This window comes from Hypanus sabinus, chromosome 5, assembly GCF_030144855.1.
Source record: "Hypanus sabinus isolate sHypSab1 chromosome 5, sHypSab1.hap1, whole genome shotgun sequence".
Classification (NCBI taxonomy): Eukaryota; Metazoa; Chordata; class Chondrichthyes; order Myliobatiformes; family Dasyatidae; genus Hypanus; species Hypanus sabinus.
Window position 1 is genome coordinate 111,252,194 of NC_082710.1, and position 18,973 is coordinate 111,271,166.

The following is an 18,973-nucleotide window of genomic DNA, read 5'->3' on the forward strand; positions in this document are numbered from 1 at the left end:
CCACCAGGACAGCACTGGAGGTCAGGATTGAACTCAGGGTACTGAATCTGTGAGAAACCAACTCATCTCTCAGCCACTGTACTGTCCATTGAATCACTACATTTTCCTTGAGGGCCTGAGAAATATTTATCCACCAACCAACAGCAAAGTACACTACTAAATAATTCAGCATGGCAAGTTGGAAAACAATTTTGCATTTGATGGCTCTGGGCCTGTACTCTTGAGTTAAGAAGAGTGAGACAAGGATCCCATTAAAACCCATTGGATATTGAAAGGCCTGGATAGAGTGGATATGGGGAGAATGTTTCCAATATTGGAAGCAGCTTGGACTAGAGGCATAGACTTAGAATAGATAGACGTCCATTTAGAGCGGAGATGAGGAAGAATTTTTTTTAGGCTGAGTACAGTGAATATGTGGAATTCATTGCCACAGATGGCTGTGGAGGCCAAATCATTGGGTGTATTTAAAGTGGAGGTTGATAAGTTTTTGATTAGTAAGGATGTCAGAGGTCATGGAGAGAAAGGGAGGAGAATGAGGTTGAGAGGGAAAATAAATTAGTCATCATTGAATGGGCTGAACGGCCTCATTCTGCTCCCATGTCTTTATTGTTTAATTTACAAATATTTGTGATATCATGCAAGTCCCTCACTGCATTGTGATTGAAAAAGAAATGGTCACAAATTCCTTCTCTGCTTCATGTTCCTTCACAGAACCAGATTCTTGTTTTGATTAAAATGAAAAAAAAACACCATTTGTAATTCTTGCTCTGACCTCACAACATCTGGCTCCGATTCAAACTAGGCAATTAAATCACAATATGTTTGAAAAATAAACTCGTATCACTCCGTGAAGCCAAAATACTGCAATCCACCCTCAACTTTAACCTGTAGGAGAGTCTACATTACATCATGCAAAATACTCCCCCTTCAGAAATCCATCTTATTCCATGTAGAATTGAGATATGCAAAGCAATTCATCTTTTTCTAAGCATTTAAATATAATCATCTTTCCTCTTGTTCTTTAGGATACTTAGAGGCAAAAGAGGAAATCCTGATGAAGGGTCTCGACCTGAAACGTCGACTGTTTATTCATTTCTATAGATGCTGCCTGGCCTGCTGAGTTCCTCCAGCATCTTGCGTGTGTTGCAAAAGAGAAATATATTTTTAACGGAAGTCTTTCTTATACTTGAGTTTCCTAAAGATAAAATAATCTATACAAAGGGAAATTAAATGTAGCTGCATATTGCCTTGTGTTTCAGAGAGAAACTCTTCAATGGGTTGTGAAAGTGCAAATTCAAAGGTGAGAAGAAATTAGAGATGCAAGAGGGGCAGTGTGAAAAAGTATTAGCAAGCTCACAGTGGCCACTTTATTAGGTACAGGAGTGCATGTTTGTAGTTTTCTGTTGCTGTAGCCTATCTACTTCAACATTTGACATGTTATGCATTCAGAAATTAACACCACTGTTGCAACACATGGTTATATTGTCACCTTCCTGTCAGCTTGAACCAGTCTGTCCATTCTCCTTAGACCTCTCTCATTAACAACGCATTTTCGCCCGCAGAACTGCTGCCCACAGGATTTATTCATTTATTTATCTTTTTAAAAAACAGTTTCTCACACCATTCTCTGTAAACTCTAGAGACTGTTGTGCGTGAAAATCCCAGGCGGTCAGCAGTTTCTGAAATACTCAAACCACCCTGTCTGGCACCAGCAATCACTCCACTGTCAAAGTCACTTAGATCACATTTCCTCCCCATTCTGATGTTTGGCCTGAACAACAACTAAACCTCTTGACCATGTCTGCATGCTTTCATGCAATGTGTTGCTGCCAAATGATTGGCTGATTAGATATTACATTAATGAGCAAAAAGTCACACTCCGAGCTGAGAGTGATCTGGTATGCTATACATGGGTGATAGTCCAATAGCACGTTTAGATATCACGAGGTAAGCATCAGCATGAATGCGAAATCACCCTGTTCCGACAGATAGCCTAAAGCATCAGGGCCTAACCAGGCTCCAGATCAAACACCAATTAAATTCTCTCCTGCAGAGAATCTCAGTTTAGTTTCTTCTAGTAACAACTGGCCCCAAATATCAGAGAGGGCTGCACATTCATTACTGTTAAAGGACTGCAACAACAGTTCAGTCTCGGGAGCTTATATCTTGAGTTATATGGCAATTCTACATCAAAAGGGCTGTTGGTAATTGAAGCTAGTTCTCAGATCTGTGATCTTGGAAAGAAAGACTTTGATAGCCAAATGTACAGCTATTAACTCCAGTGATGTATCAGATTACGTGTCACCTGTTGAAAACAAATCTTAGTATTCGTCCCAAGCACCAAAACTCTTACAGTCAAATAAAACTTAATTATTGTTTGCAATTGTGTCAGGTGAACACTTTCTTAAGACACATATATCTGCGATTCAACAAGTCTGCTACCTTTTATTCTAAACACAAGAGATTCTGCAGATGCTGAGAAACTTTAGCACCACACACAAAATGTTGGAGGAGCTCAGACAGTTAAGCAGCACCCATGCAAGGGAATAAACAGTTGAAGCTTTTGGGCCAAGATCCTTCATCAGAAGTGGCCCAGTCCTGTGAAGGGATTGCGCCAAACTGTTCATTCCCCTCCATACATGCTGCCTGACTTGCCGAGTTCTACCAGCATTTTGTGTTTCTCACCTTTTTATTATTATACAAGTTGGTTAATACTGGACAGAAACATAATGTGCTCACATGACAACTAATTTAGTAAACTGATAACAGAGACCCACTTGGCAAGACAGTTACTTTTCCATTTCAGGAAGTTTGCAGTATAGGCCACCGAGGCACAAGAAGCAGAGCTGTTGTCTGACACACCAGTGATCCAAGTGCAAGCCTATCTCTGGTCTATAACGAGTTTGAATGTTTTACTTATGAATGCGTGTGGTTATTTTTTTACCCCAGGTCTCCTCCAACATCGCAAAAATGTTTATTAGTGCCTAATAAACCACTATAAAGTGCCCCTAGTGAGTGGGTTGAGTGGTAGAATCTGAGAGAGCCTGAGGAAAATTAGGGCAGAATAAAACAGGGTTAGCACAGAATTAGTGTAGAATGGGTTCTTGATGTTCAGTGTGCATTTTTAAAATTTATTTGAGATACAGTGTGGAAAAGGCCCTTCCAAGCCTTTGCACGATACCACCCAGCAATCCCTGATTTAACCCTAGCTAATCACGGGACAATTCACACCGTACTTATCAACCAGTACGTCTGCAGACTGAGAGAGTAAACTGGAGCACCTGGAGGAAACACATGCACTCATGGGGAGAACATACAAATGCGCTACAGACAGCAGCAGGAACTGAACCAGGGTCACTGGTAATGTAGAGCATTGTGCTAATCACTATGCTACCGTTCTTGGTTGGCTAAAGGGACCTGCCCCTATGCTGTATGACTATAACTCAAGGGTGGGTTACCATCAGAAATGAGCTCTTCTGGTAATTCTGTTTAAAGACATTTACTCTGTTTTATTATGGCACATGAAAACACTTCACCCATGGCGTTGAGGTCAAGACGAAGGTTCCAGAAAAATAGTGATCTAACCAAGACCTCAGCGGTGGAGCTGTTGGAAGATGATGACATATCACAATCCCATTGAAGGTGGAGGAAGGCTGCAGCAGTCCCCAGTCATCTTGCATTCCATGCCACTGGATCCTGACTCTGACCCTGATCTGTCAAAGGTCGTGGAGTTGCTGCCTGTGCATCAGCTCCTCCATGTTACAAAAAGTCACGCACTGACATATTCCATTAAGACAACGATAAACAACTATGTCAGAGAAGATCATCCTCGACTTGAGTCATCACACTGCATAAAAACGGGTTTTTCCACTTGAATCCACTTTGCGCAATAATCACTCAGTCCCAGATATTCTGATACATTTTTTTTGTATTTAGTCTGAGAAAATCTGGTAGGTCGTGACCAGATCTGGTTGCAATTGAGTTTTTGTTTTCCTATTTCTCCAAATACTGAACTTCTTAATTAATGATTAGTTGATATGCCTCTGTTGCCCAAGTTATTATGCCTGCAATCATGTTTGCTTTCATTTCATTGCAAAAAGTACTTTTTAAATTAATATTCCTTCCAAACAAAATAAATTAAATATATATATACACACACATGCACACACACCCCCACACACACATTATATACAGGGAAAAATTATGTAGTAGAACTCCATTAGTATGAAAAGAGCCTTTTGTTGATGGTCAGGCAGTACATTGCTTTTGTCACCATTTCAGTGAGCATTGGCATGGAGACGTCTAATTTTTGACTACGTTTGACACTGCTACATCTTGCAAAGTGGATTGATACTGTTCATCAGGAGTTCCCAAACTTTTTTATGCCATAGACCCCTACCATTAACTGAGGGCTCCATGGACCCTGATCTACAGCTGGACTTTGTGTGTCTTATGTAGTCATAATGTGGCCATTCAGGCTTTTCCATCCTCAGTCACAGCCATCTTGAGCGTGGGTTCCCCCAGTATGTCGGCTTCTTTAAGCTTATCCAGGTCTTCAATGCACAAAGCATGCAGGCATGGTCAAGAGGTTCAGTTGTTGTTCAGGCCAAACATCAGAATGGGGAAGAAATGTGATCTAAGTTGAGCTTGACCATGGTATGATTGTTGGTGCCTGTCGGGGTAGTTTGGATCTCTCAGAAACTGCCGATCTCCTGAGATTTTCACGCGCAGCAGAAAAAGGTTTCCAGAGAATGGTGCAAAAAAAAAGAAAAAAACATCCGGTGAGTGACTGTTCTGGGGGGTGGGGGGGTGCCTTGTTAATGAGAGAGGTCAGAGGAGAATAACCAGACTGAGTCACGCTGACAGTAACTCAGATATCTGGACGTCACAACGGTGGTGTGCAGAAGAGCATCTCTGATCACAGAACAGGTTGAACCTTGAAGTGGAAAGTCAAGCTTTAGATCAGGGGTTCTCAGTTGGGGTCCATGGACCCCTCAGTGAATGGTAGGGGTACATGGCAAAAAAAGAGGTTGGGAACTCCTGCTGTAGATGATGAACAGTACTCATTTCAAAACAGTGAGGCTACTCCGTTAGTGAGGCAACAGCATTTCTGCTCTCATCCAGGAAAACAGGCACCCAAAATGAGGGGCTCATCCCTTTTTACACTTTTACCTGAATTTTCCATTGTAACAACAATCACTTCGAACACAGACTGGGATAAAAAGAATGTGCTTCCCAACATGACCTGAGTGGTTGGCCAATTGTGTTAAATGGACAATCTTATAAATTCAGCCAGGAACAGGATGAAATCACAAGAATTTCTGCCTCCTATATTCTCCTCATTCTTGGCTAGATTCAAATACTTAGGGGGATGGTGGGTGAAACATTAGGATATAGCACACCATTTTATCAAATCCCTGAAGACCATCTTAATGAAGCCTGAACATTGTAAAGTAAAATTATTTCTGTCAAATTTGTCACTGATTTGACGTTGCCCAAATCAGGGCTTTTCAAAGACTGAAAAATACTGCATTAAAAAAAGAACTACTGTTGCCGTGGTAATCGTAATGCAAGACTGACGAGTGTAGGTGAGAAAGTAGCTAGAGTAACAATGCAACATTTGACAATTACTTAACACGCCAATCTTAGCTCAGTATTAAAAATAAAGTACAAGTATAAAAATTTGCATTAAAAACCTCATCCACCGTTCAGAAAACTTAAATATCTCAGTGTTAAGATAGTGAGCATCACCCTCATGTAAAAACAAGACATCATGTTGAATCTGCTCCTAAGCAGAGCTATCGAATTAGTCCGGCTCCACTGCTCTTGACCTACAGTCGGGCAACTGTTTCCTTTCTGGAATAGACAAAGCGTATTCCAACACTTATCAATCTGTCCTTTGCCCACATCTATAGATTTTGGGAACCAAAAAAAAATCTCTACATCTTTGCACTGCAGACTTAAACCAGGGTTTGCAAAATTTTCAAGTTGTTACTTGGTCAAGAAGAAAGTTTCTTTTTTGCTTTTAAGCATTAATACCTTGCCTAGCATGTGGTTCGGGGGAGAAGCTGAAAAAGTTTGTTTGGAATGGTGAAGCAAGCTTGTGACACTAAGTGATGTACTCATGTTACTTGTATTCCTTACACAAAGAAGATGCATGGCTGGTTACCAGGATACAAACTATTCCTGCAGATTCCTTGCAAGCAGCAGCCTTTGATTGCCGTTATCCTGTGCAGGTTAATTTTTCATTCTATTAGATATGCTTCTTTTATTTTTCCAACCAAAAGCACTACAGTGGCTTTGATACATTATTTGAAGTGGCTCCATTGTTTATATCAGGGGTTCCCAACGTGCAGTCCATGGACCCCTTGGTGCATGGCATAAAATAGGTTGGAAAACCCTAGTTTATAGGATAAAAATACTTTAAAGCAAGACCAGCATTTAGCATCAGATCACAACTGCCAACAACACAGAAGTGATAGTGGTGGTGAGTTGCCTTCTTGCTGGATTCTGTGCAGAGAAAGCACGTGATCAAAGTTGTTTTCATAGGGAGACTTAAAAGGTTGTAGACACTGCAATCTCAAACAACACACAGGATGCTGGAGGAATTTGGTGGGCAAGGAAAGAAGCAGACAGTTGATATTTTGAACTGAGATCATTCATCTTGGCTGACATTCCTTCCTTTCGTGTCAGCAAAATAATTCACTTCAGGAAGTGTGGTGAAGTTTACACACCTGTCAGTATCAAAGGCAGAGATGAACGAGTTCCTGGGTATAAATAACACCAGAATGTTCAGTCCACCTATGACCCCCCCCCCCCACCCCGCCCAAAAAAAACCCAATCACACCAATGCCCTTACTTCCTCAGAAGTCTAAGGAACTTCGACACGTCCCCAATGAACCACCCTATCTAAGCCCTCAAGAAATTGCAGAGAGTTGTGAACTCATCCTAGTTCAGCATGCAAACCAACCTCCCTCTGTAGACACTGACTATACTTCCCACTGCCTTGGAAAGCAGTCAAAATAATCAAGGATGTTTCAGATGTTGAGAGTCCTTTATAATGGCTGTAGCCTTCTTGAGGCAATGGAGGGTGCCCTTAACAGTGGGGAGTGCTGTGGTTGTGATGGAACTGGCTGAGTCTACAGCTCTCTGCAGCCTCTTTCAATCCTGTGCATTACAACCTCCATCCCAGGAGGTGATGCAACCTGTCAGAATGCTCTCCACTGCATGTGTGTAGAAATTTTCTGGAACTTTTTGGTGGCATACGAAATCTCCTCAAACTCCCAATGAAGTACAGCTGTTAGCGTGTTGCCATCAATACGCTAGGCCCATGTTAGCACTGCAGAGGGTGCAGAGGAGATTCACCAGGTGCCGGGAATGGAGAAGTTCAATTATGAGGAGAGACTGGAGAAGCTAGGTCAGTTCTCCCTGGAGTACAGGAGGTTAAGAGGGAACATGATTTAGATATATAGGGGTGTAGACAGGGTACACTGCTGGAAACTTTTCACCCAGTTTAGGCACTTCTCACCTCAGGTTGGGTGAGACTAGAACTAGAGGTCATAGGTTTTGGGTGAAAGGTGAAATATTTAAGGGGAAGCTGAGGAGGAACTTATTCATTCAAAGGGATTGTGCTAGTGTAGAATGAGGTGCCAGTGGAAGTGGTAGATGTCAGTTCAGTTATAGCATTTTAAAAATGGTTAGGTTAGAAACATGGATGAGAAGATTATGGTCCAGGGGCTGGTAGATGGTGCTAGCCAGAAGATTCAGCTGGCACTGACTAGATGGACCATAGGGTCCACTTCTGTGCTGTAGTGATCTACGACTGAAAGTAATGTCCTAGTTGTCGATAGTGTTTTTTTAACCCATTATTAAGTAGCCCATATCATTGAGCTTAACCCCCACCCTAAGCAGTAAAGAGAAAATAGTGGCAGAGAAATTTTTAGAAACTCAAATGTATACACTGTTACTATTCTGTTTTTCCATTGAAGGCTGCTCATCTGATGATATGTACTTGAGATGCTGCTGCAAGTATCTTTTCCATTGCACCTATACATACATGCTCTTGTGCATATGACAATAAACTCGACTGTTTGACTTCACAGACATCCAGAGGCTAGAACTTGCAATTAAAATGTGACTCTTGACACAACAACATTCAATAGGAACTGTTTACAAAGCCAAATGTTTAAAAAAAAAGACAAGTTTAGGAAAACTTGGCAGATGAAATAGATGCCCAGCACAGCACCTGCTGTAAGTGTATGACAGGATGGGATGAGGGGCATAGTAGATGAATTTCCACTTGACATGGTATTGCTCATTATACAACCCTCATCACATCAAAATCTGTTTATTTTAAACCCTGAGGAGCCTTGACCTACGAAGCTGGGGGTGGGAAGTGGTATTAACAGACGTAAATGCTTAGCACATTTTTGGCTGAAGGACATGAGTCAACTGGTCTCTGCTTCTACACTCTGTTCTGTATAGAACGGGAAAACAGATGTAGCAGGCTATCTTTAGCTATCTGCTATGTGCTTAAAAGCATTCTCTCTTGGTTTCAAAAAAAAACTTTTACCCTATATGAAGCTTTAACATACATTAATACTCTTCCTGTAGCTTTGACACATTAGATAGAGAAAGATTACAAAGCGCTGACAGAATTATCACTAGCATTCTACCAACTTACCATCAAGAATTGCCCATTGCCCATCGATTTCTGTATGTTTTAAGTAAGAATCTTCAATGGTTGGGTCATAATCCGGCACAAAAATCTTTTGGAAGAACTGGATGGTGAGGGCACTTTTTCCAACACCGCCATCTCCGACTACCACAAGTTTGTATGTGGGGAGATTGTCACTTGGAACTGCACTTGCTGCCATGTTAAAATTTAACCTGTTTTAAAAAAAGGACAAAACACTATTAAATTTATGTCCATCATGCAAGGTACTCAAGTAAAGTTTTTTTATTGATCTGAATGGTCCAGATAGTCAGAAAACCAGAAAGTTACAACAGTTTCCCTCCATCATTAAGTGCTGTTTGCTGACCATAACAAACTTTCAATCATCACCTTGGTTTTTTCAATTCAATCCAAAGCTACATTCTGCTCATCTCTGTATGTTTCTCCAGTACCCATTCACACCACATCCTTTTCAGCATCATCACAAACTCTGCTTTGGGCATGTCCTTAACTTCTCACCACTGTTTGCTATTTTCACACATTTTCTCTATGAGCTTTTCTACTTATCTTTCGCATCATCATGATTCTGTTGATCACGTCCTCTCGCTCCACAACTCATTATCAGAATCAAACACATGTTGTGAAATTTGTTATGTGGCAGAAGTACACTGCAATACATTGTAATAAAAATGATAACAAGTGTGTGTATATATATAAATATATATATAAAATAAATTAAGTTGTGGAAAAACAGAGGGAAAATATACTGAAGAAGAGATAATGGGTTCATTCAGAAATCTGATAGCCAAGGGGGAAGATGCTGCTTCAGAAATGTTGAATGTGTGTCTTCAGGCTCCTTGGAATGAGAAGAGGACATGTCCTGGATGAAGGGTGTCCTTAATGATGGATGTCTCCTTTTGAAGAAGTCCTCAATGCTCCATGATGGAGATGACCGAGCTGACAACTTTCTGCAGCTTATTTTGATGCTGTACAGAGCCCCTCCTCCCACCATACCAGACAATGATGCAACCAGTTAGAATGTTCTCTGTGGTACAGCTGAAGAAATTTGTGTGTGTCTTTAGTGACATACAAAGTCTCCTCAAACTCCTAATGAAACATAGCCGCCGTTGTTCCCTCTTTGTAATTGCATCAACATGTTGGGCTCAGGATAGATCCTGAAGGACATCAACACCCAGGAACTTGAAACGGTCTACCCTTTTCACTTCTGAACCATTGATGAGAACTGGTATGTGTTCCCTCGACTTCCCCTTCCTGGAGTCCACAACTAATCCCTTGGTCATTCTGGCACTGAGAGCAAAGTTGTTGCTGTGACACCACTCAACTAGCTCATCTATCTTGCTTCTGTATGTTTCCTTGTCACTATCTGAAGTTCTGCCAATAACACTTACGTCATTGGCACAATTTATAGATGGTGTTTGAGCTATGCCTAGCCACACAGTCGCAGGTGTAGAGTAGAACATGTAGTGGTTATGCAAGCATCCTTGTGGTCTGCAAGCATCGATTGTGAGGAGATGCAATTTCCATAGCTCCAGAACACCTATTTTATATTATTCCAGCCACATCTCTGGCTGAAGGAGGATGATACAGGTTTGTACTGAGGCAGCATACAAACAACATAGAAAAGGACAGCACAGTACAGGCTCTTTGGCCCACAGTGATATGCCATCCTTTTAAGCTCCTCTAAGATCAATCTAACCCTTCCCTCCTTCATAAGCAAGTCTACTTCTGAGAACTTCGTCCCCAAACGTAACGTATATTCATGAAGAACAACAGCAGGTTCAGGAAGGCAGCTCACTGTGAACTTAATGAGAATAATAAGATTTGGGCAATAAATACTGAACTTGTCATTGAGGCCACAGCCAAAAAAAAAGTGTTTTTGGGGGGACGTCACATGATGACGTAGGATTGAGACGAGGAAATCCAGCTCTCCTGTAAAAAACCAGTAAAATAATGTTTAAGTGAAAAGTTAGTAAATACTTCTAAAAAAATTACTTATAAACTACTCAGGATTGTCTTAAGATATGTCTCCTAAACAGAAGCAGAAGAAAACTACTACTTTGAAGACAACACCAGTTGGAAAAGAATCAAGGCCGACTGCCATGAAAGAGCCTCGGGCTCAACTGCATTTTACCTCCCGCGATACAGAACAGGAAACTGCGGCAAACATCAACCGTTTCCAAAAAAAAAGAGCAACAGGAATTGCGCATGCTTGAAGGAAGGGGCATGCGTAAACATGAGCAACCCAAACTACAAATCCCATCTATGATCGGAACTGAAAGTGAATATGAGGTGGAATCAGATTCTCTGGATAAATCAGATGAAGATGAAGAGACAAACAAAGAAGAGCAACAGGAAGAGGTTGGAGGTGATATTGGAGACATAAAAAAATCTTTGGTGCAAATAATGCATAAATTTAAAGCATTACAAGTAATAAAAAAGATATTAAAATATGAAGATTATGTTTGATAAAATGATGAAAAGACAGGACAAAATGGACAAGAAAATTAAAAACTTGGAAGAAACAACGGGAGACATCATTGACAGAGTGAATAAAATGGAAGATAATATTTCTGCCTGGACATCAGAAAGAAAATGGTTGTTGGAAAAAATGGATGTACTTGAAAATTTTAGCAGACGAAATAATATTAAGATTGTTGGACTTAAAGAAGGTATAGAGGGGGAGGATCTAATAAATTTTTTTTCAAAAATGGATTCTGGAAATTTTGGAAATGGAAGAAGGAACCCAGTTAATTGAAATTGAAAGGGCTCACAGAACCTTAAGATCAAGACCGCAAGTTGATCAAAACCCACAATCAATCTTAATAAAACGCTTAAGATATCAAGATAAAGAAAAGATCTTGAAGGCGGCTGCCCAGTGTGCCAGAAAGAGAAATGGGCCATTGCTGATAGAAGGGAAAACAGTTCTTTTCTCTCCTGATATAAGTTATGACCTTTTGAAGAGAAAGAAGGAATTCAACCCAGAGAAAAAAGTTTTATGGGAAAAGGGTTATAAATTTATATTGCGCCACCCAGCAACCCTGATAATTTTTTTGGATGACGGAAAAAGATCTTTTACTGATTATTGGGATGTGGAAGAATTTGTACAAGAACTCCCAAATATTCGCTAACCACAGCCAAAGATTTAAAAGTGAAATGGATTAAAGATGAAGACAGGGACAGTGAATGGAGTTGATGGATGTTTAAGGACAGAAGAATATTTAAATATATTTTTAATTATATGATACAGGGGGAGAAAATTCGGATTGATTGCTATGGGATTCACGTGTGTAATCATGGCGATTGCCATGACCCATACAATGGAGGGGGGTAATGTTGTGTTTTTTTTATATTCACAACATTAGTGGGGGGGGTATTTTGTTATTTTTTTTCTTTATAATCTATTTTTTAATCTCTCTTTCTTTGCCTGGACAATCCGGGTGGGGGGGGGGGGGGGGGAGACACATAGCAACACGGAGAATTTTAAAAAGATTCCCCAAGGTACTACGAAAGTTGAAAAGTTAGGTATTACTATAGACTGGAGTAACCCTGTTAAAAATAATGACTAATTTACTGAATTTTTTAAAGTTTTAATGTTAATGGGCTTAATGGACTGGTGAAAAGAAAAAGAATTTTAACATACATTAAGAAAATGAAAATATATATAACTTTTAGCTGCATTCCATTTGAAAAAATTACTTACAATTTAAGAGATAAATACAAAATATTTCTGCAAATTTGGCACCCTTATTTATAAAAGATAAGATTAAATATATAGGTGCTCCAAAGATAAAATTATTGGTTATTTGGGGAAAGAAATAAATAAACACACTAAAGCTATTATGAACTCTGCGGAGCATGTGGGGATCTGCTGATATCCAGGCATTCTTTCTTTCTTTTTTTTTCTCTTTCTATAGGGATATGTTAGGGGGCAGAGGTTAAGGGCGGGGGGGAAAGGGTTGATAATTTTTTTTTCCTTCTGTAACCATTTGAAAATTCAATAAAAAAATTTTAAGAAGTGTTTTTATTTAAATCACAAGATTACTTCTCCTGATAGCTACAGGTTTTTGGAATGTTCTAACCCAGAAGGCCAGCTGCTTAATATGGATTTAAAGCTAAAAATCCAAACAAGAATCTCGAGGTGAATGGATAAGGTTTGGGCAGAAAATAGAGACCATCACCAAGATTGCTCCCGATCTTTATGGAAGGGAGAGGTGAACTCCATCTCACCCACATTCTATTAATCCTTGCACTTGTGTATAGATCCCAATTAGAATCAATTCCTGAAAACAAATCTAAAACAGGCAAATAAAATTATGTCTGATTAACGTGTGCTCGCATTAAATTAGTTTAAACTGTGGGTAATTGTCTCACGATTTCAGTAATGAAGGGGAATTCCTGGGGATTTCTAAACCATTCCTTTGTTGTGAAGGAGGAGGTTTCTACCTGTTTGTGGCTCCATACACTCTGTTCTCCCAAACAAAATGGGAAACATGTCTTTCATTGTTGAATCTCACCCCCATTTTGCTGTTGAAATCACTGATACAGTAATTGAGAGTTGTATAAGGAGGACTAGATGCTAACTAAAACCTCTGTATGTAGCAGTTAAATTAGGGAACTATTACTCTGAGACCTGAACAAAGTCGAAGACTGGAAGTCATTCCCCTTAACTAACTAGAACATAGAATATTACAGCAAAGCAGAGCCCTTCAGTCCGCACTGTTGCTCTGATCTTTTAGTTTACTCTGAGATCAATCTAGCCCGTCCCTCCCATCGATCTCTCCATTTTTCTAACATCCATGTGCCGATCTAAGGGGTTCGCAAATGTCTCTAGTGTGTTTGCCTCGACCACCACCCCTGACAGGACATTCCATGCATTCACCACTATCTGTGCATACAATAATCACCTCTGACATACCCTGTATACTTTCCTCCAATCATCTTAAAATTGAACCATCCCGTCGTGATAGCTATCTACGCTCTGAGGACAAAATAAAAAGTCTCTGGCTGTCCACTTGACCTGCGCCTCTTACGATTGCAAACATCTCCATCAACTTGCAGTCTCAGCCTCCTCCACTCTAAAGAGAAAAGCCCTCGGTCGCTCAGCCTATCCTTATACGACGCGCTCTTTAATCCAGGCAGTGATAAATGAAACCGGGAACAGCCGAAAGAGAGTTAGAGGGATGACAGGTAGAACTGAGTGTGGGAAGGAGAAATACAAGCAGTCAGCTGGCACGACTGGTTATTTGAGACACTGTTGAATTTAAGGTTCAGTCTGGAAGGCTGCGTTGTGCTAAGTCAAAAGGTTTCATTGGATTGGTGTTAAGATGTCGGAGGGGGTGTGGGATGGCAAAGTTACAGTTATGGGTAGATGCAAAAAAAAACAGGGTTACCCTAGCAACCTCAACAGGAATCTAATAAAGTGAAAAATAAACTGCTGGATGAAATCATTAGGTCAGGCAACATCTGTGAAAGGAAATAGTTAAGTCAAGATTTTTTATTTGGTTCTTCTACCAATTGGCAAAGCCCTAATCACTACAGTTTAGGAACACTATGACCAACTTGCATTGAAATGAACAATTTGTTCAAATGTAATTGTGCTCTTTCTTGTAAAATTTATGTACACTATGTTTTTCTTCTGAATGTTGCTTATATGATGCTATGTGCCCGTGATGGTGCTGTAAGGTTTTCATTGCATCTGTGTGTATGTGTACATGAGTCAACTTTGACTGAAAGAGTCAAGGAGAGATAGCCAATACAGAGAGCTGACAGGAAAGGGTAGGGTAAAAGCTGGCAAGCAATAGGTGGATCCAGGTGAGGTGTGATTCACAGGTAGAGGATGGAAGGTTGGAACTAGTGACAGTCTGGGAGGTGGTAGGTGGAGGCATCAAAAGATTTATCATTGTTAGGGAATATTCATTGACCTTAAGGGTATAAAAATTGCGATTGTACCTTTGGGGTTGGTAGCCTCTACCGAGAGTATCTCCAGAATGATGCCTGCTTGTTACGCTGAATAAAGATCAGCTTTAATGCTTCTCCAGACTTTGATCACAGTCACAACACTCGCGACTACAATTCTATAGTCACCCACGTAACGCCTTCATTGCAACTGTGCCTCATCACAGTTCTGCACATGACAATAAACATCTTGATTAGTAATAAAATATATAAACTGCACTCCTGAAATCAACAGGTAATGGAAAATGTTTGAGATGTTCAGACATGAAAAACTTAGGTTCACGAGAATGATCCTGGGAATGAAAGGGTTAATGTTCGAGGAGCATTTGATGGCTCTGGGTCTGTATCTGCTGGAGTTTAAAAGAATGAGAAGAGGTGGGGGCACGATCTCATTGAAACCTATTGACTATTGAAAGGTCCAGATAGTAGAGATGGAAAGGATGTTTCCTGTGGTGGGGGAGTCTCGTATCAAAGAGCACAGCCTCAGTAAAAGGATATGCCCCTTTAGAACAGAGATGAGGAGAAATATCTTTCCACAGGGAGGTGAATCTGTGGGATTCATTGCCATGGATGGCTACAGAGGTCAAGTCATTGTGTGTGTTTAAAGCAAAGGTTGATAGATTCTTGATTTGTAAATGGGTCAAATCTTGTTGGGTTGAATGGCCCAATTATACTATGTCTTATGGCTCCAAGCGAACTTCAGAATTCTTAAATACCCAGACGAACCCTCCTTTACATATCAACATTTATCAAAAATGAGCATATACAAGACAAAGAAGGATACTGAAGTGATTCAGAAATGACAGTATCACATTCGTGGGCTGAACAGTGAAAAAAAAAGTCAACCAGTCCTACTTCTATGGACAGTATTTCATTTAACAGTGTCTTTATGCGTCAAATAAATATTATCAGGATCAAAATCAAGTTTATTAGCACTGACATTGCATGAAATTTGTGGCAACAGTACTGCACGGTGTAATGCATAAAATGTACTTACAAGTTTTTTCTAAACTCAAACAAGAAATAGTTTGAGAAAACCACTGAAATACAGTGGTTTTTGATCCTTCAGTTAAATTTGAAGAAACTTGGAGACCATTTATTCAACATTTTCATATGAGTTGAATTGTCTTTTCCTAAACCTTACTTATATTATCCTTAATTATTTGGATGGAGGTTCGGAGTTATTGGCACTACTGTATATGTACTTAACATTATTCAATGGCCCATGTTGGTTAGTGTTTTTTTTTTGTTTTTTTTCCTCTCTCTTTTTTTTGGGGTCTTTCTTTTTTTTTCTTTTTACTTCTTTGTTCATTAATGTTCTGAGCTTGAGAGGTTATATATTTTTATTATTATATATCTGAATGTCTATTTAAACTATTAATTATGTACTCTCAAACACTTTGTATTCTTGTTTCATTTATGTTTGTTTAAAACTAATAAAAAGATTTAAAAAGAAAGAAAAATGTACTTACAAGTTACAAAAAGAAATCTAAAACATAAATAAGTGTGAAAAATGTTCTTGGATCATTCAGAAATCTAATGGCAGAGGGGAAGAACTGAACTATGGGTCTCGCCCTCTTTGCGGATTTTAGTTCAGAAAAGCCATTTGCTTACAGTTACTGTTAGCATGATTTATTTTTCATTGCACCTTGAGTGTTAGATAGTCTTTTTCCCCCATATATATGGGGTTTGCTTTTGGATTTATTTGTTTCGTGGCTGCCTGTGAGGAGATGAATCTCAAGGTGGTACAATGTATACATACTTTGATAATAAATGCACTTTGAACTTGTTCCTAAAATTTTGAGTGTGTCTTCAGGCTCCTGTACCTCCTCCTTGATGGTAGCAATGAGACAGAGCACGTCCTGGGTGGTGAAGGATCTTAATGACGGATGCTGCCTTTTTCAGGCACTGCCTTTTGAAGATGTCCTTGATGCTGGGGAGGTTAGGGTCTGTGGTGGAGCTGGCTGAGTTTACAACTTCCTGCAGCTTTTCCCAATCCTGTGCAGTGCTCCTTCCATACTATCTTTGTGATAGGCACCAGTTGCTCATATGACCATCCAACACCTGCTCCCATGGTGTCATGTGACCTCATTCAGGGGGGCTAAGCAGGAACTACACCTTGCCCAAGGGTGACCTGCAGACTAGTAGAGGGAAGGAGCACCTTACACTTCCTTTGGTAGATACGTATCGCCACCCTGCCTCCCCAGAAATTTGCTAGATTCCTTGTTGACATACCAGATCTCCTCAAGCTCCTAATGAAATATCGTTCCTGCCATGCCTTCTTCTAATTGTATCAATATGTTGGGCCCAAAATAGATCCCCAGAGATGCCAACATGTGGGAATGTTGCTTACAAAGCTGAAATCAGCATTCTCTATCAATTATATAGCAGGATAAACTACAAGCCATGTGGAAGAATGGAGCAAAAGTTCACCCAAGGCTTCAACACGGTAAGAAAATTGATTTTCAGGAGGAAACAAAATGATCATGTGTCCCATACATTGCTGAAGTAACAGAAGCATGTAAATGCTGTATAAAAATGCTAAAGGTGATTAAATATCTGTGGTAACAGGGAAAAACTACAGTCTCTATTCTGCATAGCCCACACCTCCCATCCCTCCAGATGGTGCAGATTGATACTTTAATATGGCTCCATAAGGGTTGGCTATCCCACAAGTCCGGTTTCTCCCCAGCTCCTCCTCCTAATTTTCAATTTGTTGATTACTATTAGAGTCACAGAAAAGTACATCACAGAAACAGGCCCTTCGACCCTTCTAGTCCATGCCAAACCATTTTGACTGCCTACCTCCAATGACCTGCACTCAGAACAGAGCCCCCCATACCCCTCCCATCCATGTACCTACCTAAATTTCTTTTAGACGTTGAAGTCAAGCTCACAGATACCACTTATGCCAGCAGCTCACTCCATACTCTTACGAAACCTCTTTGTGTAAGAGTTTCACCTCATGCTTCCCTTAAACTTCTCACCTTTCACCCTTCACCTACCCAGCCTTAGTGGAAAAAGCTTGCTTGCATTTACCCTATCTATACCACTTATAATTTTGTATATCTCTGTCAAATCTCCTGTCAATCTTCCATGTTCCAAGGAATAAAGTTCTCACCTATTCAATTTTTCCTTAAAACTCAGGTGCTCCAATCCTGGCAATATTCTAAATTTTCCCTGCTCCGTTTCAACCTGATTTGTATATATATTTTTTTAATTGGCAAACTGTTACTTTTTCCTCTTCATTTCTTGGTGTATTTTATAAGTTACTATACCCACCTTATTTGACCTCTCCTTCCTATAAAAGGAGAGGTTACACTTTTTGAACCATTTTGCCAAATATACTGAAACTCTGCAAGTTACAGCACAAAAGAATCTGGGCATTACATCCATTATGCAGAATGGAAAGAACGGAGTTATACGGACTAGAATAATAACTTATAGCCTTCAGATATTTAAACTTTGTATGCAAACTTTTCTTAATCTTGCTGCTTCCATTCCCCCCCCCCCCCCCGCCCATTGCTCAGATGCACTCAGAATATTTCAGAAATATTTAAAAACAAGCATGCTACTGCTGAAATAAGTAGAACATATTCCTGTCTGGATGCATCATTGCCTGCTATGGAACTCATTCTCAATCTTATTTATTACATATTCATTTATTTTTATTTTTATTTGCATGATTTGCCATATTTTGCACAATGGCTGTTTGTCAGTCTTCGTGTGTAGTTTATCATTGATTCTATGGTATTATTTACTTTATTGTAAATGCCCACAAAATAAATATTTTCTTGTATTGTATATGGTGACATACATGCACATTGATAATAAATTTACTTAGAAAGAAACAAAAAAAAAATCAACATCTCTATTCTTCACACAATCTTCATCCTATTCTATGATAACAATTTATTTGGTCACCATGGATTCACAACCAGAGTGAATGGAAAACAGATAAGGCTCTTGGTTTGCATCTAACCTAATTACATATTTAGTTTGGTGTTGGAAGGAGCAGCACCTTGTGTCAAGCATCAGAAATACAAACTGATTTTGCTGATGCTGTACACAGATGGAAATAGCACATCGATAGTGGACAGATCTCACTTCAAGTACGATCTTAAACTAAATTTAGGCAGCTGCTTTCTTACACAATTCTAGATTAGATCAGTGAGTAATTGCTCCATCATGCTTTTTTTAAAAAAAAAATGTAGTTAACTCCACTCAACTTGATACCTCTCAAAGGAACACGAAGAACCTCAGCAACTTCACTGCAATAACAACCTTAACAACACTGGTCCCTTCTTTGAAAATGCACACTAT

The 18,973-nt window shown here is 39.7% G+C and overlaps 1 protein-coding gene across 1 annotated transcript in view; it reads right to left on the minus strand.

Moving 5' to 3' along the window:
- The window catches only part of mrasa (muscle RAS oncogene homolog a), a 64,670-nt gene that overhangs the window by 33,852 nt on the left and 11,845 nt on the right, over window positions 1-18,973 (minus strand). Inside the window, exon 2 of the mRNA XM_059970337.1 lies at window positions 8,684-8,889. Coding sequence (XP_059826320.1) covers window positions 8,684-8,876 — 193 coding nt within the window. The 5' untranslated portion in view covers window positions 8,877-8,889. The remainder of the gene's footprint in view (window positions 1-8,683; window positions 8,890-18,973) is intronic.